Below are 18,238 nucleotides of genomic sequence, written 5' to 3' on the forward strand. Positions count from 1 at the left end.
GAAGTAACTGCAGTAGAAAGCCTTTTGACGTCAGCAGTTCTGGTACATGAATCCTGAATAAGGAAGTATTATCTATTGTAGGAACAAAAAGAAACAAAACCACATAATAAAGAATCACAAGAGATCAGAATTTATCAGCATTAACTAGAAACATCTCCTGAGTTTTCACTTTCACCACTAGCTTCCTAAGCAGGCACATAACCAAAGTTAGTTTTTGTTAGAATTCTGACTCAAATCTTAATTTTCTAAAATGCAAACTCACATTTTCTCTTGCATTTTTGCTTTTATTTATACCAGTAACTTGATCACTCTCCCAGCTCTAACTATATCCTCTGTGTAACTCTTCATTGCCATGATGCTTGAATTTATTGTGAATTAGACTATCATATGTATCTTTCATAAATCACTTCCATTAAGACTAAATAGACCCGCTCACTCTCAGTACGATTTACACTTCTTAGGTAAGCTCAATAGCTTGTTCCGAGGTTGGCCGAGCCTAACAATACAAATAAGCAACCAACAGAGAGACCGTTCCATAGAACAGAAATCAATTCTTGCGTCATATTCCAAAAATATTTCCTTTACACTTGTGACAGAAGAGGGCACCTGAAGAGAGAATTAATTTTTGCAACAATGCAAATTAAGATTCCATTCCAATTACTTTAAATTCCAGAGCACATGACCGCTGCACGATCAGCATTTTTTCACTTTATCTGTGCAGTAAGTTATAATCAAGTCCATCACCACCGTGGACTAATTCACAATCAGTGGGTAAGCTCCAGCCTGGAACACACTTGGGATGTTCATAGTAGGAGGCAGAACCGCAAACTTCCTCCGATTCTAGTGCCAGCAACGCTATTGTTACTATTTTTCTGTTATTTAATAACAGAGAAACTTGAAGCCAGAGAACGATCAATTTGTTGCAGCTTTGGTTTATTTCATTTCATTTCTCAAACAATTTAAAAGCACAACTGCAGGCAGTTAGACTTTGGTAACCTTACAAAAAGATCGGGCCTGGAACACGGTGTGCCATTAGCCGGGGCTGCCAGGAGAGCCGACACGCTCCGTGTCACAAGCGGCGCGTCCTGGGGCCAAGTCCGCGCCCGAGGCTGCCCCGGGGCTGCGCTCAGCGCAGGGACCCCCCCGGCGCCCCTCGCAGGAGCCTCCCGCAGGTGTTTGGCGCCCGCCCCCAGAGAAGCGGCTCCGACCCCCGCCCCAGCGGCACCGACTGAGAGCCCGGCGGGGTCACACGCGGCGGGAGAGGGGAGGCAGAGGAGGAGGAGGAGAGTGCGGCACGGCTCGGTACCTGCCGGGGGAGCGCCTCCGCTCCGCGCCCCGCCGCCGCTGCCCGGGGCAGGGGAGGCAGAGGCAGCGCTCCGGACTCTGGCCCTGCCGCCGGCAGCTTCGGGACAGGGGCTCCTCCAGAGCCCCCCGCAACATCGGCTCCTTCCCAGCCCGGCGCGCAGCATCCCCGCCACTCGAGACAGCAGCGAGCGCTCGGCGCAGGCGCCGCCGCCGCCGCCCCCTTCCCGTGCCGCTCCCGGGACAGCCTCGCTTCTCCCGGGACGGGCGCACGCGCGGGCGGGAGAGAGGGCGGCCCCGAGCCCGGCGCCGCTCCCGGCTGGCTGCCCCCTCCGCGGCACGGCGGGACGGTGCGCCGCTCCCCTCCCGGGAAGCACTCCCGCCTGGACTTCTTAAAGCAGGGAGGCGTCCTGCAGATGTTCGCGGCGGGAATTCCGCTGTTTAACGGCTGGAAATTTGTACTTCCAGCTCGGCGTGCATACAACATTCCAGCTCGTGACATACGATATTGCCAAGGTGGAATAAAAGTAGAAACCCTCCCACGAGCGCCCCGAAGGGTTTTCCGCGCTTACCGAGGCCGGCAGCCGCACTGGATGCGCTCAGCGGCACGAGGGAGATCCTTCCCCTCATTTCGCCGTCACTGAAGGTGCAATACCACTTACGCTGTAAGTTGTATCTTCAGCTGGGTGTAGTTATGGAAGGATTAGCTTGAACTGACCTTTGAGCAACTCTTCCCTGAACGAAGTACCCTCAGACTACTTTTAGTCTGTGTTAGGACAGAGCAGAAGGCTTCTTACAGGAACACCAGGGTGTCTTCTTGCCTCTCTAACAGGATAAAAAAGCCTGCACAGAGGTTCGGCATTTGTCTGTCAGAAATATGTGAGGATAAGACAACTCCTGTATCTCAAAAGCAGACGAAACTTCTGACTGCTTGAAAATGAGCATGATGAACAGCACAGGCTTAAGACATGTCACATGTCAGTCTGCCTAAATGCTGAGGAATAACATAGAGAAATATACATGACAGGTTTGTTGACTGGACGTGCTGTGTGTAATCAAAAGTACTACATGGATGCTTAAAGACTGGCCAACAAGAAGAAATTAATCAGCATAATTAGCCCAGTGTAACTCAACATGTGCACAACGGTACGTATTTCTAATTCATGTGGTGTGAAAAGGGTTTAAATTGAACGGTGCTTTTCTGGAATGAGACAGCTAATTTGGTAACTTACATTGATAAACTGTCTTCTGTAGACATGGCTTTCCCTGTGTGCACAATAAAAACAGATAGTCTTCTAGACTAAATGATTATCAAAAAATGTAAATGAGCAGGTTTAGTCTCTTTCCATTTTAGAATTTAAAAGATATTGCCTCATTTTTCACAGAAAGATTGTATAACATAGTGGGGAGGTGAGTTCCCTGTGAATGCAAATTTAGTGTTTGTTGTAACAAACACATTGTAAAAAACCAAACCAAAACCTGTTTGAAAATTGCTTATTTTAATAGTTAACTTTTGTTAACTGCTGTTCTGAAAGCCCTTCTTAATTTTCCTATGTGGCAATGTCCTTAAACCGAGTAGTGCTTTGTTGTACTGACAGAAATAAATAACAATAAAAAAAGCTTTACCATTTTTTACAGAGCCGTTGCGGATTTGCATCAATATGTACCTGAGAACAGAGCAGGAATGGTAATAAATAACATTGTTAAACTGACTTTGTGCTAAATGTGGAGTTCTCCTACAAAACAGTTTGTATGAGTTTGTATGAGTAAGTCTTTGCCTGAGATACCACTCACTTAATTGCCGACAGTTCAAACTGATTTTGAGGAAAATCCTTTCACTAAAGTGCTCTTTAAATGTCACTCTGCTTTTTCAGTCGGGACTGCCGCAACACGTAGCATTTGCGGGCTCAGACTCCAGAACAAAGGTGCACAATGAGCACATCTGAAGTGACAAGAAATGTGAGGCAAACCCTCGCTTTGCTGTACAGGAGTTCATTTCGCTGTTTTTTAGCAGCTGTAGAACCGCGGGCATTCGCGGACAGCCAGGCTGAGCCCACGGACGCCGTGAGCCCCATGATCTGAGTTACCAGGCATCTTCTGAGACTCCTGCTGCAGGTTACTCCTCTTCAGCTGACAGCGCGCAGAACCGCCGGGACTCGGCGCGCCGGGTGGCCGTGCGAGGCTGCCGGGCCGTCTCTGCCGCCTCCCGCTTCCAGGCGGGATGGGACGGACGGCGCCTCGCCCTCCCGCCGCGGAACGTTTGGAGGCCGGAACCTGCCGCCCGCCCGCCTGGCGGGGAAGAGGCGGGGGAAGAGAAAAAGGCGGACGCGGCGCCGCCGCCATCGCACAGGTTCCGCTCCCGCCGCCGCCATTCCCGGCCTGTCCCGGCCATGTACCGGCCGGGATTCCGCGCACCGACACCTCCCTACGCGGGCGGCGGCTTCCGGAGCCCCCCCTCCGGCGGAGGACCCATGCCGCCCTCTCCGCGGGGCTACGGGAGCCCCCACCACACGCCGCCCTACGGCCACCGTTCCGGGCCGTACGGCAGCGGCCTCTCGCCCCGAGGCCCCGGGTTCCACGGGCGCTTCGGGAGCCCCTCGCCGGGGGCGCAGACCCCGCGCAGGCCGCAGAGCGTCAGTCCCCGGTACCCGGCTCCGTACGGCGGCGCGTCCCCGGCCGGAGCGCCTCTGCACCCGCCGCCGCAGCACAAGCGCTCGCCCGGCGGCTTCCAGAGGCACTTCCAGGTATGGGGCAGGGCGAGGAGGGACACGGGGAGGAAGGAGGGCGGGAGGGAGGCTGCGGCTGCTTCTTCTAAGGCCCGTCGCCCGCTGGGGGAAGGCATAGCGGGGCCTTGTGTCAGCGCAGCATCCACCCGCCAACAGGATTTTCAGGGAAGAGCGAGGCTTGAACCTCACTGGGCAACATCAGCTTTTCCCCCGCCCATTCCCCCGCAGTAGAGAGGGCGGACAGAGCAGAGGCAGCTGTGAGATGAGGAGAGGGAAGAGGGCCGTGGGCTGGCGGGTTGTGAAGACACAAAAGCGCAGCTTTCTTTTTCATATTCTGGCGTATGAAGGTAGAGAATTAAGCATCCGCCAAAACGACAGCAATCACCTTCCCGCCTCCCTCTGATCAGTTTTCTTTGATGCAGGGGTGAAATGCGGTGTGTGATTACTTTTCCCGTGTTGTTGTCCAATGTGGGAGCTGCCCTATCCACGCGAAGTTTTCAGGGACACGGAGAGAAAAGGAGTGCTTTCTTAAAGAGAATTAAGCTGAAGGTCCTTTAAGCAGAAATGAGAGCGTCTGTTGTGGTAATAGACTCTCATTTTAAAGTCTTTGCTTTGCGCTGAAAGCTTCCTGAAAGCCAGCAACATCAGGTTCTACGAGTTAAGCTTTTTTCCAGCTGTGTTAATTGTAGCATGTGACTGGCAAAGCACACAGGGATGACAGGTCTCAGGATAGCAGCTTTATGTATATAACTGGCTTAATGCAATATTAGAGAAGCCTTAAAAGTGTAACAAATGACACGTGCAGTACAATGATAAAAATTTTTTGTGCTCGTATTGATACTTGAAGGATTAAATATGATAATGAAGTCACATCTTAATAGACATTAGAAAAATCTTAATGTGCCTGCACTGCATTGTCACATGTCCACTGAAGACTAGTATTTTGTTATTTTCTTATGATGCAGTTAACTAAGAAATCTTACAGTTGGCAGAAGGGGATCATTACAAAATTTATACATTGTCTTCAGCACAACAACAGACACTTTCCTGGTGTGGAAGCCAACAGATTGCATAACCTCCGTGCCTTTTGAAAAAGCCAGGCATGTGGCATTTCTGCTGTAGATTATGGAGGGACAATTTATGTCATTGATATCTAATTTCCCTTCAAAAGATCACTCTTTGAGTGTTCAATTAAGTGGTCTTTTCAAAGCCTGCCTGTCATGGGTTGGCGCTGGTGCAGTGCCAGTGCACCCTTGAAAATGTATTTTCTCAAATGGCTACTGTGAGATGTGACCAGGAAACGAGCAGAGCAGGCTCAAGCGTAGAAATAAAGAAAAAAAACATTATTAACCTACACTATAACAAAAGGAACACACAAAATGCAGAATGAAAACCTTCCAAGACATTCCTCCTCCCCCCACCCAATTTCCACCAAAGCACAATGAGACAAAACCTTGGATTCTCACGCCTGTCAGATAATCAATTCTCAGTTCATCAAGGGAGAGAGGAGTCCCTCTTTTACACAGTTGAAACCTCTCATGTTTCCATGTCACACGTGGCACCGCCTGGAGAAGATCTGCCATCATGGCATCCTCCTTCCATGTACATTGCTCTCACCGCCGTCCATGGACCAGGGTTCCTTTTAAGGGTGCTTTGCCAAGTACTAAAATACAACAGTGTCTCATTTTGGGACAACAGTCCCACCGGTTTTCACCTCCCTTGGGTCCGAGGGTCTTCAGAACAGAGATCTTCTTCTTCCCTGAAGACAGAGGGCACCACCACACCCTCCACATCTTTCTCTGTTCACTTCACTCCTGCACCTGGCATCGCTGCAGCAGGTCACTCTCACTCCTGCACTGGCAGATCACTCTCTTGGCTCCAAGCCATTGCATCTCCCTAAATGCAGTCTCTGTGTTACAGGAATATTGGTTCAGTCCAGCCAAGGGCCACTCCATCATCTCTTCCTACCTAGGATTCTTTCCCATCTTCTTGTGACATCTCAGGTCCCAGGCTGTCTCTCTTTTCTTTCAGATCAAGGAGGATTAGTGTTTTGCAAAGTTTTCTTTGTCTAAGAAAGGGTTAAAATCTCGGGCTGAAATCTCACAGCGGCCTGCCCGGGACCCCCATGGCTGTGCACCTTCCCCCCCCTTCTCCTCTGCCTCCCTGCTGCCAGCACATGATACCGAATTTCAAGGTGTCACAGGCTCTCTCTCTCTCTCTGGGGCCATCCCCGTGTTTCTCCATCCTGCAGGGGCTGGCCGGGTTCCATTTCCATTCCCTTCACCCCCCTTCTGTGTCCAGGGCACCTGGCCTACCTCTGCCTCACCGCCTGGCTTCCCCTCCCCCACCCAGCCTGTGGCTGGGCAGGGGAGCTCCAAACTCGGCACTGACTGGAAGGAAAAAGAAAGTCCTCTGGGAGTTCTCTGCTTTTAGCTCCCTGTGTTCTCAGAGGCATATCCATGTCTTCAGTGGTTACAGCAGGTGTCAGTATTCAAATGTGACCGCTGATTGGTTTGGCTATAACTTACCGAAAAACTCACTTCCTTGTCAACCTACGACACTGCCTTAGAATTAATGAGAAGAAGAATATGCAGGAATCCTTTTGTCTTTAGTTTTAGTCAGAACTGTTTCATGTCAGCACCTGAGGATGGGAACCTCCCATAGGCTCCATTCTTGATGTAAGAAGAAGTCAGGTTACATTCTTAGGTGAGAAATATGACATAAAGGTACAAGTTTGAATCCAGTCTCAGACTGTCACAACATCTTCCCTTCTCCCCTTTCCTTCTTTAGACCTTGTGTGTAGTTTAGGAGCACTGGCCTGATGGCAACTCCTTCAGAGACTCGAAGAGTATTCAATGTTTGTAGCTTTGCCCAGGACTGAAGAAATGTGTGAGTCTGCACTTTGTGTGTACACATGAGCTGTTCTGCCTGGGAGGGTAGTAGAGGCAGTCACAGAGGGAGTAAGTCTCATAAATCATGAGTCCTCATCTGCTTTGGTGTGGACAAGGATCTCTGCCCGTGAGGCCGTAAATAGATTAAGGTAGAAAGCCTTTCTGCATTTTCTAAGCATCAGGTTTCTTGTGAGGAATGTGCATTGTCCCCTCTCCTCTGCAGATCCTGTTAAGTGAACTCCAGTGCCTTTGATATTTATGATGCTACAGTCACTTTTGAGATCAAAGTCTTAAGTGGCCCTTTAAAATTTCGTTGGAAAATCCAAAAGACAGTTTATGTTTACACTTTAGTGTTCTATTAATGTCATGCCATTAGTATTCTGTACTCATTTTGCGCTCAAAGACTTTCATTCTTTGAAACAAACAGAAAACTTGAAGAAAAACATACTGAGCTTGTTTTTTCTGAAATGGCTTACTCAACCTTTATATGGCCAGTAGTTTACAGCACTTTCTCTTTTTTCCACAGAGGTGCTTCTGCTTTATATTTTATGAAAACATGTTTCTGGAAACAAGGGCCTGTAGTGACAGGACAAGGGAGAATACCTTTAAACTGTGAGAGAGCAAGTTTACATCAGATATTAGGGAGAAGCTTTTTACTGTGAGGTTGGTAAGGCACTGGAACAGGTTGCCCAGAGAAGCTGTGGATGCACCATCCCAGGCATTGTTCAAGGCCAGGCTGGATGGGGCTTTCAGCAGCCCAGCCTAGTGGGGCGTGTCCGTGCCATTGGGAGGAAAGTTGGAACTAGATGATCTTTAAGGTCCCTTCCAACCCAAACCATTCTGTTATTTGTCTTTGTTGCATTTTTCATCTCCACTTAGAATTCACTTAGTGGTAATATTTTATTCCCTACACTCAGCAGGAACTATTGAACTAGCTGCTGGCAGCAGCTATGGAATGGTATGGATCAAAAATTGTTACAGAAAGTAAAAGAAATGTCACCTTTCTGAAATGGTACAGTTGTGGTTTTTGTGGTTTGTGCATATACCAGTAGCTGTAATTACATCAGGTGAATAACAAGCTGATAAAGGGAGTGACTGTCCCCAATTTCAAGGCAATATTACTCCACTCAGTAACTTTTTAATGAATAGTGCTAAAAGCTGTTGTTTTCTACTCCAAAGAGAGATTTGTTATCTAGAGAAAAAGTACTGAGAATGGATTGGGTTTTTTTTAAGGAAAGTTCATTGAGAAAATGCTGTTGGCATAAGTGACAACTAATAGAAAGTTTTTTTAAGCTATCTTTGCTACCAGATAGTGCCTCTTGTACTGAATAGTTTCACTTGTACAGGTAGAGCAGATTTCCTTTTCCACAGGTCTATAATGTAAATAGTCACATTTTGGTTTAGTCCCTAAAAATAATTCAGAGGGGAAAAAGCATGTGATAACTAGTATTCTAAATTTAAATAATCTACATGCTTAAATTTAACATGTACTGAAGGGTATCAGTCTTGTGTTACAGAGTAATAAATTTCCTATATTTCAAAAATGCTAAAATGTTAGTATAATGTCAGTGTTACTGATGACCTGCATCATACTGTAATGAAATTAAAGATTATTAAATAAATCCATACAATTGAGACTTACCATTGAATTATTTTGTTCCTTCCCTGTATACTGCAGATCATTATATCAGCTCATGTTTCTTTTGCCTTCTGCAGATTAAACACAGCAATAAATGAGCTTCACTTTCAATCTGTTTTACAATGTCAAAGTTAAAAGGTCTTCATTAAATGTGGTAGTTTAGGGATGGTGGGGTTTTGTGTTTATTTAGGACAGAATGCACTGGGTACTGCTGTTTCACTACTAATGTGAGTAATTAACATAAATTTCACTGTTGCTAGAGCATGTCCCCTTATTCTAGGAAACTCCATGCCCCTTCAAGAGTTTTTAGATATATTATGAAGTGATTCTCTGACCCTCATGGCCTTTGACACAGTATAGTAATTCATCACCTTTTAGAAATTCTTGTGTGTTAAGATCATCCTCTTAGCTACATAACCTAGCTGCAAAGAATCATTAGAAACAAGTGCCCTATAAAAAAGTCACGGATGTTCCCACATTTGATCATGTATCCATTATCATCAAACTTCAGGAGCTCCTGAAAAGTTCTTCCTGGAAACACATCAACACGTTCCTGCCCCAGCATGTTAGCAGAAATAGGTTCAAGTTGTTTGAGTGAAATCTGTTATTCTGGCTGAACATTGCGTCTTTCCCTTAATGGCACCATGTCTCAGTTTTGCTCAGAAATTGTTTCCCGTGATCTATTTACATAGGTGTTGTTAGGGCTTACAAGTCAAATTCAAATACTATCACTGCTGATCCAGAAATTCAGGTGTGGCTGGGCTGTGGGGGAAAGCAGCCATTTATCAAGTGCTTTTACCCTGTTTTACAAAATCTGATAACCAGCCTCAAGGCATCCTGTTGATCTTACCATACAGAATGCAATGGGCATGCTTGGAGATTACTGTGTATCTGTAGTATGGGTTGCTTAACTTTAGTTAAAACAATTTAAATAAATACAGATTTAGATAGAACTTCACCTTTTAGAGCAGTGAATCTGAGGAGAACAGTGGATGATGCTAACAGGTGAAAATGATTATAGGAGCTCCTTTATGTCACAGCACTCTTGAAGCTGCAGACTTGTAGCAGCTTTACAGAAGCAATTGTGATCTTAAAATCAAATATGAAAAGCTCCCTGCAAAAGCCAATACCCACTAAATCACTGATTACTACTGAGATTGTATATAAAATAAAGGCATTGGTTCTCAAATTTCACAGAACACTGGTTTAGTTAAAAGAGGATTTTTTTTCCCAATGAATTCTTTGTAGCTGTTTGCATTGTAGAATGCTGTGTTCAATCTGTAAGTACTTAATATTTGACTTCTGCTCTTTTTAATATTGTCAACTCTTCCTCAGCCTCTAACTCCCTGTTTTGTTGTTCAGGTTTTTTTAGACATGTTGTTGACAGATTATGAAAAATAGCATGAGCTGCTTTTCTGCAGCTATATGCCAGAGTGATGTAAACAAGTATTTGGGAGAAGACTGTGGGTGGTGCTTTTTTCTTATCCTGGTAAATCATCACTTATAAGTTAAATACATTATAGTTAACATTTCCTGAGGAAGATGCAAGTGAGGTGTAGTAATTAAAATTAATAATCAGTTTCAGGGCTCTACTACAGTAGAAGGAAACATTTAATTTTTTTTTACTTTTTTTTTTCTTAGTTTGAATTAGACTATTAAATGTTTCTTTACCTGATGGTTTTCTTCCAAAGGGATCACCCAGGACATCTACTCCATTTGGTACAGCGCATGGCAGAGAGAAAAGAGTGTCTAATGATGTGGAAAACTATTACAGACCTTCAATGCTTGAGGACCCATGGGCTGGCCTAGAGCCAGTGTCTGTTACAGACATAAACCAGCAATACAGCAGTGAGCAAACAACATGTACTGGTAAAAAAGGGAGGTATTTCAGCTAACACTTTTAAAGGCCAAATAATTCCTTCTTGTCAGGAAAACTTTGGGACAGAATCTTTACACTTACACAAGATGAACAATAATCAAGACCTTAGATAATACTTTTATTTCATCACATGTCCACCCTTTTATCCTTCCTTTTTTTATTGCATTGGATATTTTTATGTATGGGAGGCAAAAGGAGTGGTAGGAAAACTTACATTTCTGGCTATGTGGAAGTGCCTACCAGCTCTGAAGAACAAAGTGTTCTTTAATCACCAGCGACTGATTTGTGACTGTTAAAACAAGTTTCCATATACTTACCTCTCCCATGCCAGATTGTTAGCCTTCTAATGTAAAGTCTTTTAGGAAGTGGTATTTTTTATGTTTCAACATTTTTAGATTGAAATAACTTGGAAATAAAGTTTTGTAAATCCTTGTTTTGTAATGTATAAAGAATATTTTAGGAGCTTTGTTAAGGTGAACACATTAACACAGTAATTCACAACACTGAAATTAGGTGACTTCTGTATGTGTGCTTGTATGCTGTAGTTAACATCTGGTTTTGTGCATAATAATTTTTGTTAATTGCAGTGTATTGTGAAGTTGAAACATGACTTTCAGCCATCTCAGGAAATAATTGTATTGGTTTTGGAAAGTTTAGTTTGTTGAACAAACTTGAGTCACAAACTTAATTCTGGAATTATTTGCTTTTGTGTTTAAAAATATATATATTTGGATCAATATTAGAAATTTCTGGATTATAGTAACAGGTCTGTTCACTGACAATTTAAGTCTAAAGAACGCATAAAAGATCAAGCTTAAGTAAATGCAAATGTTCTTTCTGGATCCACCTGCTAGAATAGTACAGAATGAGTGACAGTTTTTGTTACTCAGTTGCCATTAGTACATGCATAGCATCTTTTTTTAATCCATTTTATATTTTTCAATTATTTTTTATTTTTACTTAGAGCAGGCAGCATTGTCAGGAGAATTGTTTTGTGTGTGTATATGCTATATTTTTATACTGAAGAGGGAAGAAATGCTTTGGTTTTTTTAGAACTTGTCTTTACATGGAAGATCCATGCTTATATCCAGGAGTGAATATCATAATCTAGAATAAAAAAGACATAGTTCCGGCTACAGGCATGTTCTTAACTTGCCATGTTAAGCCTGCAGTAGTTAGATAAATTTGTTGTTGAACGTAGCATTTGTTTGTTGATCTTGGCTTTTAAACCAAGGTAGAGTGTAAAAACTTTGTTAAATAAAACCATTAGTTTAGTTTTCAAAATACATGTGTTTTTTTAAGCTTCTTATGTACTTAAAACATATTTTTGTAGTCCTGAGGCACGATTAGGTAGGAAAGCACAGGAAATCCCATTAAACTGTTCTTAGTAACTTGTCTTTTGCTGAGGTAGAATAGTCCTCTGTACTCTTTATCTGTTTCAGCATAAGATGTGTTAGGTTAATATTGCCTTCAGGAGCAACTTCAAACCGTAAGAGGAGCTTAGTATGTTCAAATGTTCTGAGTCTCTTGTACTCTTAGGACCACAATCTAAAGTGTGCCACTTGTGTCTTGCCCCAGTTCACCCTATTATTTTAGTACTATATCCAAAAGGGCTGCCTCAAGGACCGAGGACATAATGCCTGCTAGATATCAAGAGTGGTTAAATCTTCATCCCAGAAGTAAAAAAATGGTGCCTTAAATGGCAGCTATTGTGGTATTGTTATCTTTAATAGATACCAGCTAAACTGAGATGACTTGACAAGTTGTAGAATTTATACATAAGTTAATCAACATCATTGTAAAGGTTGAAGTGTAAATTTTTCTTTCCTTTTTTGTTTTTTAAACCTTGTCAGGTGCTGTTAAGCTCACAGAAAAAAAAATGTTGCAGTGTGCTTAACAAGTGCCCTGTTTCCTTGCTGTTTCCCATGTAATTGAAATGCAATTTATTTTTTGCAATATATGGTGATCTTGGAGAAACAGATATGATTTTATTTAAGAGTGAATCTATTATGTGTTCTCAGTTAGATATGATAAGAGTCTGGGTTTGGAAGGGAGAAAGGAAAGGGATTCCTGAGAGAAAAGAGACTGTTAGAGCTGGGACTTCGTACAGAGTAGCCAGTATGAGCTGCCCTTGCACATTGCAAAGGTGGATTTTTCCACTTTGGCATTGCAGTTGACCCAGGCATCAAAGCCAGACTCCTCTGATAATAACTCTTAACTCCTGGAAACAGGTGTCAGACATCAGTGAAGGTAAATGTTCCAGAAAGAGAACTGAGGAAATAATTATGAAACACTGTTTAATCCGTACAGAACTTCCACTATGTCATCTGTTAAATTGCTGCTTCAGTGCACTTCGGGATATGACTCAACAATTTTAAGTACATCATACTGCTAAAGATTACGGTCATTTGGTCAAGAATCAGCACCAGAAACTTTAAAATTATTTACCTTTCTGGCTTCTGGGAGAAATTCTGTAATTACAGTAAATTTAAATATGTCATTGTTGGAGAGCTGTAAAATGCATGAACATGTGTTCAGAACTATAAATATAATATTCTTAAAGTAAATTTAAGCTTTGCCTTTTTTGCCATGATATCTATGAAGCTTAAGAACATACCTCCTCACCAGTTTTTTTTTCTTTTTACCATTTGGCAAACATCTGATGGAGAGAGGATATGTTACTTCCTCATTTGTTAATGAAGCCACTTCATAGTTCCACTATGACTCTGGAAATAGCATGTGATGATAAAATGTAAAGCACAAAATACATAATTTTTTCATGAGCCCATGAAACAAAATAGTGCTTATGTCTTGTGAATGAAGGGATTCTTCTGTAATGAACACAATATCTGGGCATTGCTCTTTCTTCAACAGACTTCATAGTTTTGAAGGTAAGTTAGCTTCTTTTTCAGAAGTTTGGGTTCATACGCTTTACCATTCTGTTTTGTTTGCCTTGTGTTTGTCTGTCAAGTCCATTTGACTTTCTCTTCAGTTGTTGTAAAGAAGTGTAACTCATGACTAACTTTTCCAGCAAAAAATTATTTCACTTGTTGCTGTTTGCTCCTGTGTTTAAAATTGAACTGCGTCACTACTGCATTAACAGTAACAAGAACTTAAATCATCTGAGAACATGTGTAATGCACCAGTACAGTGCGTGGGTAGTAACCTCAGGATGTGCACTATAACAGTTCAAACTTCAGGTTTGGGTTTTCATTCCAGCTTTATAATATGGAATATTCATTCTTCTGTGGCACTCAGTACATGCATTGAAATTGTTAAATAATTTAGCATATTAAAGTTTAAATTAAAATGGGATTTTAAAAGTTCATGTTAAACTCTTCCTCTTTAGAATTAGAAGTAATACATTGAGATGTAGCATTTTCCTAATGTCAAAGCTGCGAACGCTTAGCAGGCAAAATGTGTCTGGTCAGCAGAATGGATAGCTACTTTTGCAGTCAGATTGCTTGTCTTGTTAAGGACATCTTTATGTGCTCTTAACCTTATATAAATTATTTCAGTAGAAATCAGAGGGGGGAGCATTTGAAAAATGCATTATGGGAAATTCTACAAGTAGCTGCTCACCTTCCTTCTAAAGAAAAGATTTTTTTATGCTGTGTTTGATATTCAAGCTGTGCTTCAGAGTAATCGCACAGAAGTCAGAGGATTTACTCATGCAACTGGAATATGTAAGTATCTAATGTTGCAGTTTGAAAATTCTGTCATCCATTTATCTATGAGTGCTTTTTACCAGCACTGCAGTTTATTCCTCTGCCCAGCAATTGCTCTGACTTCAGATTCATACGTGTGCTTTTATACATGACTTAATGAATTGAACTTTTAGAATATATTCCAAAATTCTCAAGAGTAAAGACTGTTCTCTTTTCCCCAAATCTTGGTGCTTGCCTTCCTTCTATCTTCTTGGAACTGGCAGAGGAAAGGGAGGATTGCCTACACTAATGGGTGAAGAATCGTGTAATGATTTTCATATCTCAGGCTTTCAGAAACTTGCATACCAATTGACATAGGGAACTAGATGAACTTTATTGTCATTTGAGATTGTTCAAACAACTTTTTACAGCACAAGAAATGAAAGAAATAAAGTTGTGTTTACGCTCAACAGTAATGCAGTTTTAGCATTCAGTCATTAATTCACAACCAAATTTTTTTTGCCTAGAGTAACTTCTTGTATGTATGTCTCAAAAGGCACAAACAGATTCAGTTTCATTCTCTGCCATTTTCACTTAAATGTGTGTTTTGCTGACTTAAAATTTACCAATAATTTTTCAATCTGAACGTCTGAATTTTCTTTTACAAAATGAATAACTCTTGTGTTAGACTTCAAATTTAGGCCTTCCCTTTAAACTGATGCTGACTCATCTATTTTAGATCTGGCAGAAAAGGCTTTATCTTATCCCCATTGCTTCCTTGATGATGCTAAGAAACCTTTGCCTCCTGGGCTAGAGACAGCTGGGCAGATGTTTGGTGTGTGGCCACCCTTCCTGTCCTAGAGGTTACGCCTAGACTTTGGCCATTCCAGGACCTGTTCTGAGACAAATAGTAATCCATTTCGCTTCACCAGCTCTGTGTGGGGTTCATACCCAATCAGGGCATTGGTTAGTGCACATCCTGGATTTTAAATTTCATCAGCATCTTCTGCAGTAAAATCACAGGTGAATTCCACTGCCCTTTTTTTATTCATCTGTGGCTGTTGCACATTGTTGTTCTCAACTAGTAATGTAAACATTTGTATACAAGAATGTAACTCCTGCAGCTAAAAGGGGTCATTCCAGTACAGTTCCAGAGTGAAATTTGTGTTAGTGCTGCTGACAGTCCTGCTATTATAATCTGCATCAAAAATCTTTATGTACTACCCTGCTTCTGTGTAGCAGGAACCATGCTGTTTGATGCTGTATTAAACTGCACTTAAACCTGCTATCCGTCTGTATTTTGCCACAGTCTAATTGCTGTGTATTCAAAGTAGTTAAAAGCTGTTACTGTAGAGTCAATGGGTTCAAATCCTTGTTGTATGTATGAGGAGATTCCTATGAGTTCAAACTGCTGAACATGGAGTGGATGGAACTGTTAGTATACCAGTAAGGGGAAGAACAAAATCTCTTTCACACTGATGGCAAATTGTTCTCTTTTCAAGCATCACAGAGCTGCTTAAAACTTCCCTTAAAACAAGGGAAGAGGAATCAAGCTAATTGACAGCTTCTGCAGATGACTGCACAGCATAAAGTACAAATAACAGGGCTGACATAAGCTTTAAAAAGCACTGATTGCCAGCTTGGGAGTAGTATCATTAATAAATGGATTGTAAGTAGCAATTGCAGTGTTCTTAAATCAAGCCACCGCCTCCTGTGGCTTTATGAAGTTTTTAGGTTGGTGTAAAAGAAGGCTTTGAGCTGTATTCCCTTAACAGATGCTGGAAATTAATGTTACTATTCCTACAGCTGAGTTTGCAGAAGAGACTGTCTTCATCACTTGTCTGTGAAGTTTAGTTTCTTTGCCTTTTTTTTTTTAAGCTAAGAAAAAACAGGATTTGAAAATCTCAGGGATTGTAACAAAGATATAAGGGAGAATTAACATGTGCAAATGGTCCTAGAGTACAACTTGAGTTAATAACTATAAGAAGGCACTGCGAATCTATTGATTGCTTGGCATTGCACTTTCCTAAGGCTGTTTCCCTTGTCTGTAAATTTTTAATAGCCTCCTGATTATTCCTGTGGCAATTAAATTACACTAAGGGAAATTATTGGCTTGTTAATTTCCACATGTTGGAAAGCTGTTTGCGCACTATGGGTAACAGGTTAAGAAACTCTGATAACTGTTTACACATGAATGAGCTGCCAAATTGTGTCCCTGTTGGAACTGAAGACACCTCACACTACCAGCAGCATTCCTGTACTTAGAATAGTTTCTAAAATAAAATACCAGCACGTAGAAAGCTTGTGCAAAGAACCTTTGAATCTGTGTTTTCAAGGTACCTACTGCATCTGGTTGCATTTTCTGATGGTTTTTAATTTCCTCTCACAACAATTGCTGCATGTTTTATACATTGGCTGTCCTGTACCCTGTCATCCTCACTTCTGTGACGTGAGGAAGAAATAGTTACTGTCTGTACTTTGTGAATGTACTACTGGTAACAGCCCAGTTTAGTTTCTCTCTGCTATTGGATCATCCCAGTACACATTAACCAAATCTCTGTGGTCTTACAGCTTGCAAAGTAGATTCTAGTACATTATTAGGTATATCCACAAGGCTTTGTGTACTTTATATTTCAAGCAAACAGTTTAAAGGGACCTACCAAAAGTGGTTGTTTTTCTTTAACACACACAATCCCACCTAACTATCCAGAGAAATAACTTAGGCAGTCTTACCCTAATTTTTCCTCTCCAGAGAGTTTTCAATTGTCGCTTTACCCCCCCACACACACCTTTTTTTTTCAGTACTGTCCATACAGCAGCCATAAGTTAAGGCTCTTCTGCCTTGATTTTCCATGGATATAAGCATACCCCCCCTCCCCTTTCCATTGGAATAGGTTCTCTCCACCCTTCAGGACTCTGCTGGAGGGTTTGATGGAATCAGTATCATCCAACCACCCAGCACATTCAGTCCCTACAGCCCCCCACATTCAGGTCCTTTTAGTTTACATTGCTAGAGATGACAGAATTGTGACAACAAGTAAAATCACACAGATCCCTGCTGACTCCTCTAAATTAGCCTGCATTGGTTGAGTGGTGGACTTTTGTTGTCAGATGTGCCGTGAGAACTGTAAAACACAGACATGACCTTGCCATAGTGACCACCCTTCAGATTTAAAAAAAGCCACCACTGAACATGCAGACAAGTGGTGCTCAAATCTGTGTTAAACATTGCTAATTTAGCAATAATAAACAGGCAAAGTCACTCTAAAAGACAACAGAAAAAGTGTATAAGAAGAAGGCACAGGGAAAATGTTGCATAAATCCCAGTTCTTTCTGGTAGCTTCCCAACACAACCATCTATAAATACTTACATTTCCACTAAAGGTAGCTTCATCGATAGTACACCAAGTTGGATGGAGGAAAACTACCTCATGAAAGAAAAAAAGTCAGCTATTCTTGCTCCAGCAGCCACAGGATGTATTACTGTTTTTAAATCCATGAATGACAAGAAAGCAGATCTGCATTTCTGAGAGAAGGGAGTTTGGTGGACAGCAGAAATCAAAAGGTTGTCTGCCTAGGGACCTTTCCTATTCAATATACTTATTCATTTACTGCCAGTTTGAAAAGACAGTTCAACTTCAGTCCAGCGCTACTTACTTCAGTGCTAAATTCTACTTAGACGCTTTTGAACAGCCCAAATATCTGCTACAGAGCAACTGCTTTCAGTCTGGAAACCCTTCAATGAGCAGAAGGAAAAAGTAAGGTTCTGGTGTCCTTTTAACTGTATTAATATATCAGAGAAAAACAGCAGAAACACATCTAGTCAAAGCATATGGCTTAAACAGCAACTAGACTGTTTCTAGGTAAGCATCCCAAAATAAATAATCCAGTTTCAGGCCTCGCAAGGGTCATCAGTTCAGCCAATTTGCCCCTCAAGCACCTCCTGGCGTGGAGACAATGAGGTGAAAGGGTCTGCACCTTCAAAAACACACCATTTGCACCAGTCGTTTTCAGTCATTTGTAATAGCACAAAGCATCAGCACAGAACATGGGCAAGAGTCCAGAACATATTAAAAGTGTCCCCATAAGGGACACAAAAGGGTAGAAGGCTGAAGAAAGGTAAGGTAAGACCTGCATTCATTCTCTCACTCTGT

At 42.2% G+C, this 18,238-nt stretch overlaps 2 protein-coding genes across 2 annotated transcripts in view; one reads left to right on the forward strand and one right to left on the reverse strand.

Moving 5' to 3' along the window:
* The window catches only part of SUGCT (succinyl-CoA:glutarate-CoA transferase), a 313,226-nt gene extending 311,688 nt beyond the window's left edge, over positions 1–1,538 (reverse strand). The window contains exon 1 of the mRNA XM_084207991.1: positions 1,307–1,538. Within this exon, the coding sequence (XP_084064117.1) occupies positions 1,307–1,469 (163 nt within the window). The 5' untranslated portion in view covers positions 1,470–1,538. The remainder of the gene's footprint in view (positions 1–1,306) is intronic.
* A 2,104-nt stretch (positions 1,539–3,642) lies between these two features.
* On the forward strand, positions 3,643–12,418 carry MPLKIP (M-phase specific PLK1 interacting protein). Its single transcript, XM_084202050.1, has 2 exons — positions 3,643–4,046; positions 10,250–12,418. Exons 1-2 carry the CDS (start codon positions 3,693–3,695, stop codon positions 10,451–10,453), a joined length of 558 nt encoding a protein of 185 aa, XP_084058176.1. The 5' UTR covers positions 3,643–3,692; the 3' UTR covers positions 10,454–12,418.
* The last annotated feature ends 5,820 nt before the right edge of the window (positions 12,419–18,238 follow it).

The sequence above is a fragment of the Fringilla coelebs genome, assembly GCF_963513975.1.
Source record: "Fringilla coelebs genome assembly, chromosome: 1".
NCBI classification, from domain to species: Eukaryota; Metazoa; Chordata; class Aves; order Passeriformes; family Fringillidae; genus Fringilla; species Fringilla coelebs.

What these genes read in the sequence shown, in the direction of transcription:
- MPLKIP (XM_084202050.1), top strand. Translation starts at nt 3,693, where the DNA reads ATGTACCGGCCGGGATTCCGCGCACCGACACCTCCCTACGCGGGCGGC. An exon ending in GCTTCCAGAGGCACTTCCAG is followed by an intron (nt 4,047 to 10,249) that starts GTATGGGGCAGG and finishes TTTCTTCCAAAG; the next exon opens with GGATCACCCAGGACATCTAC.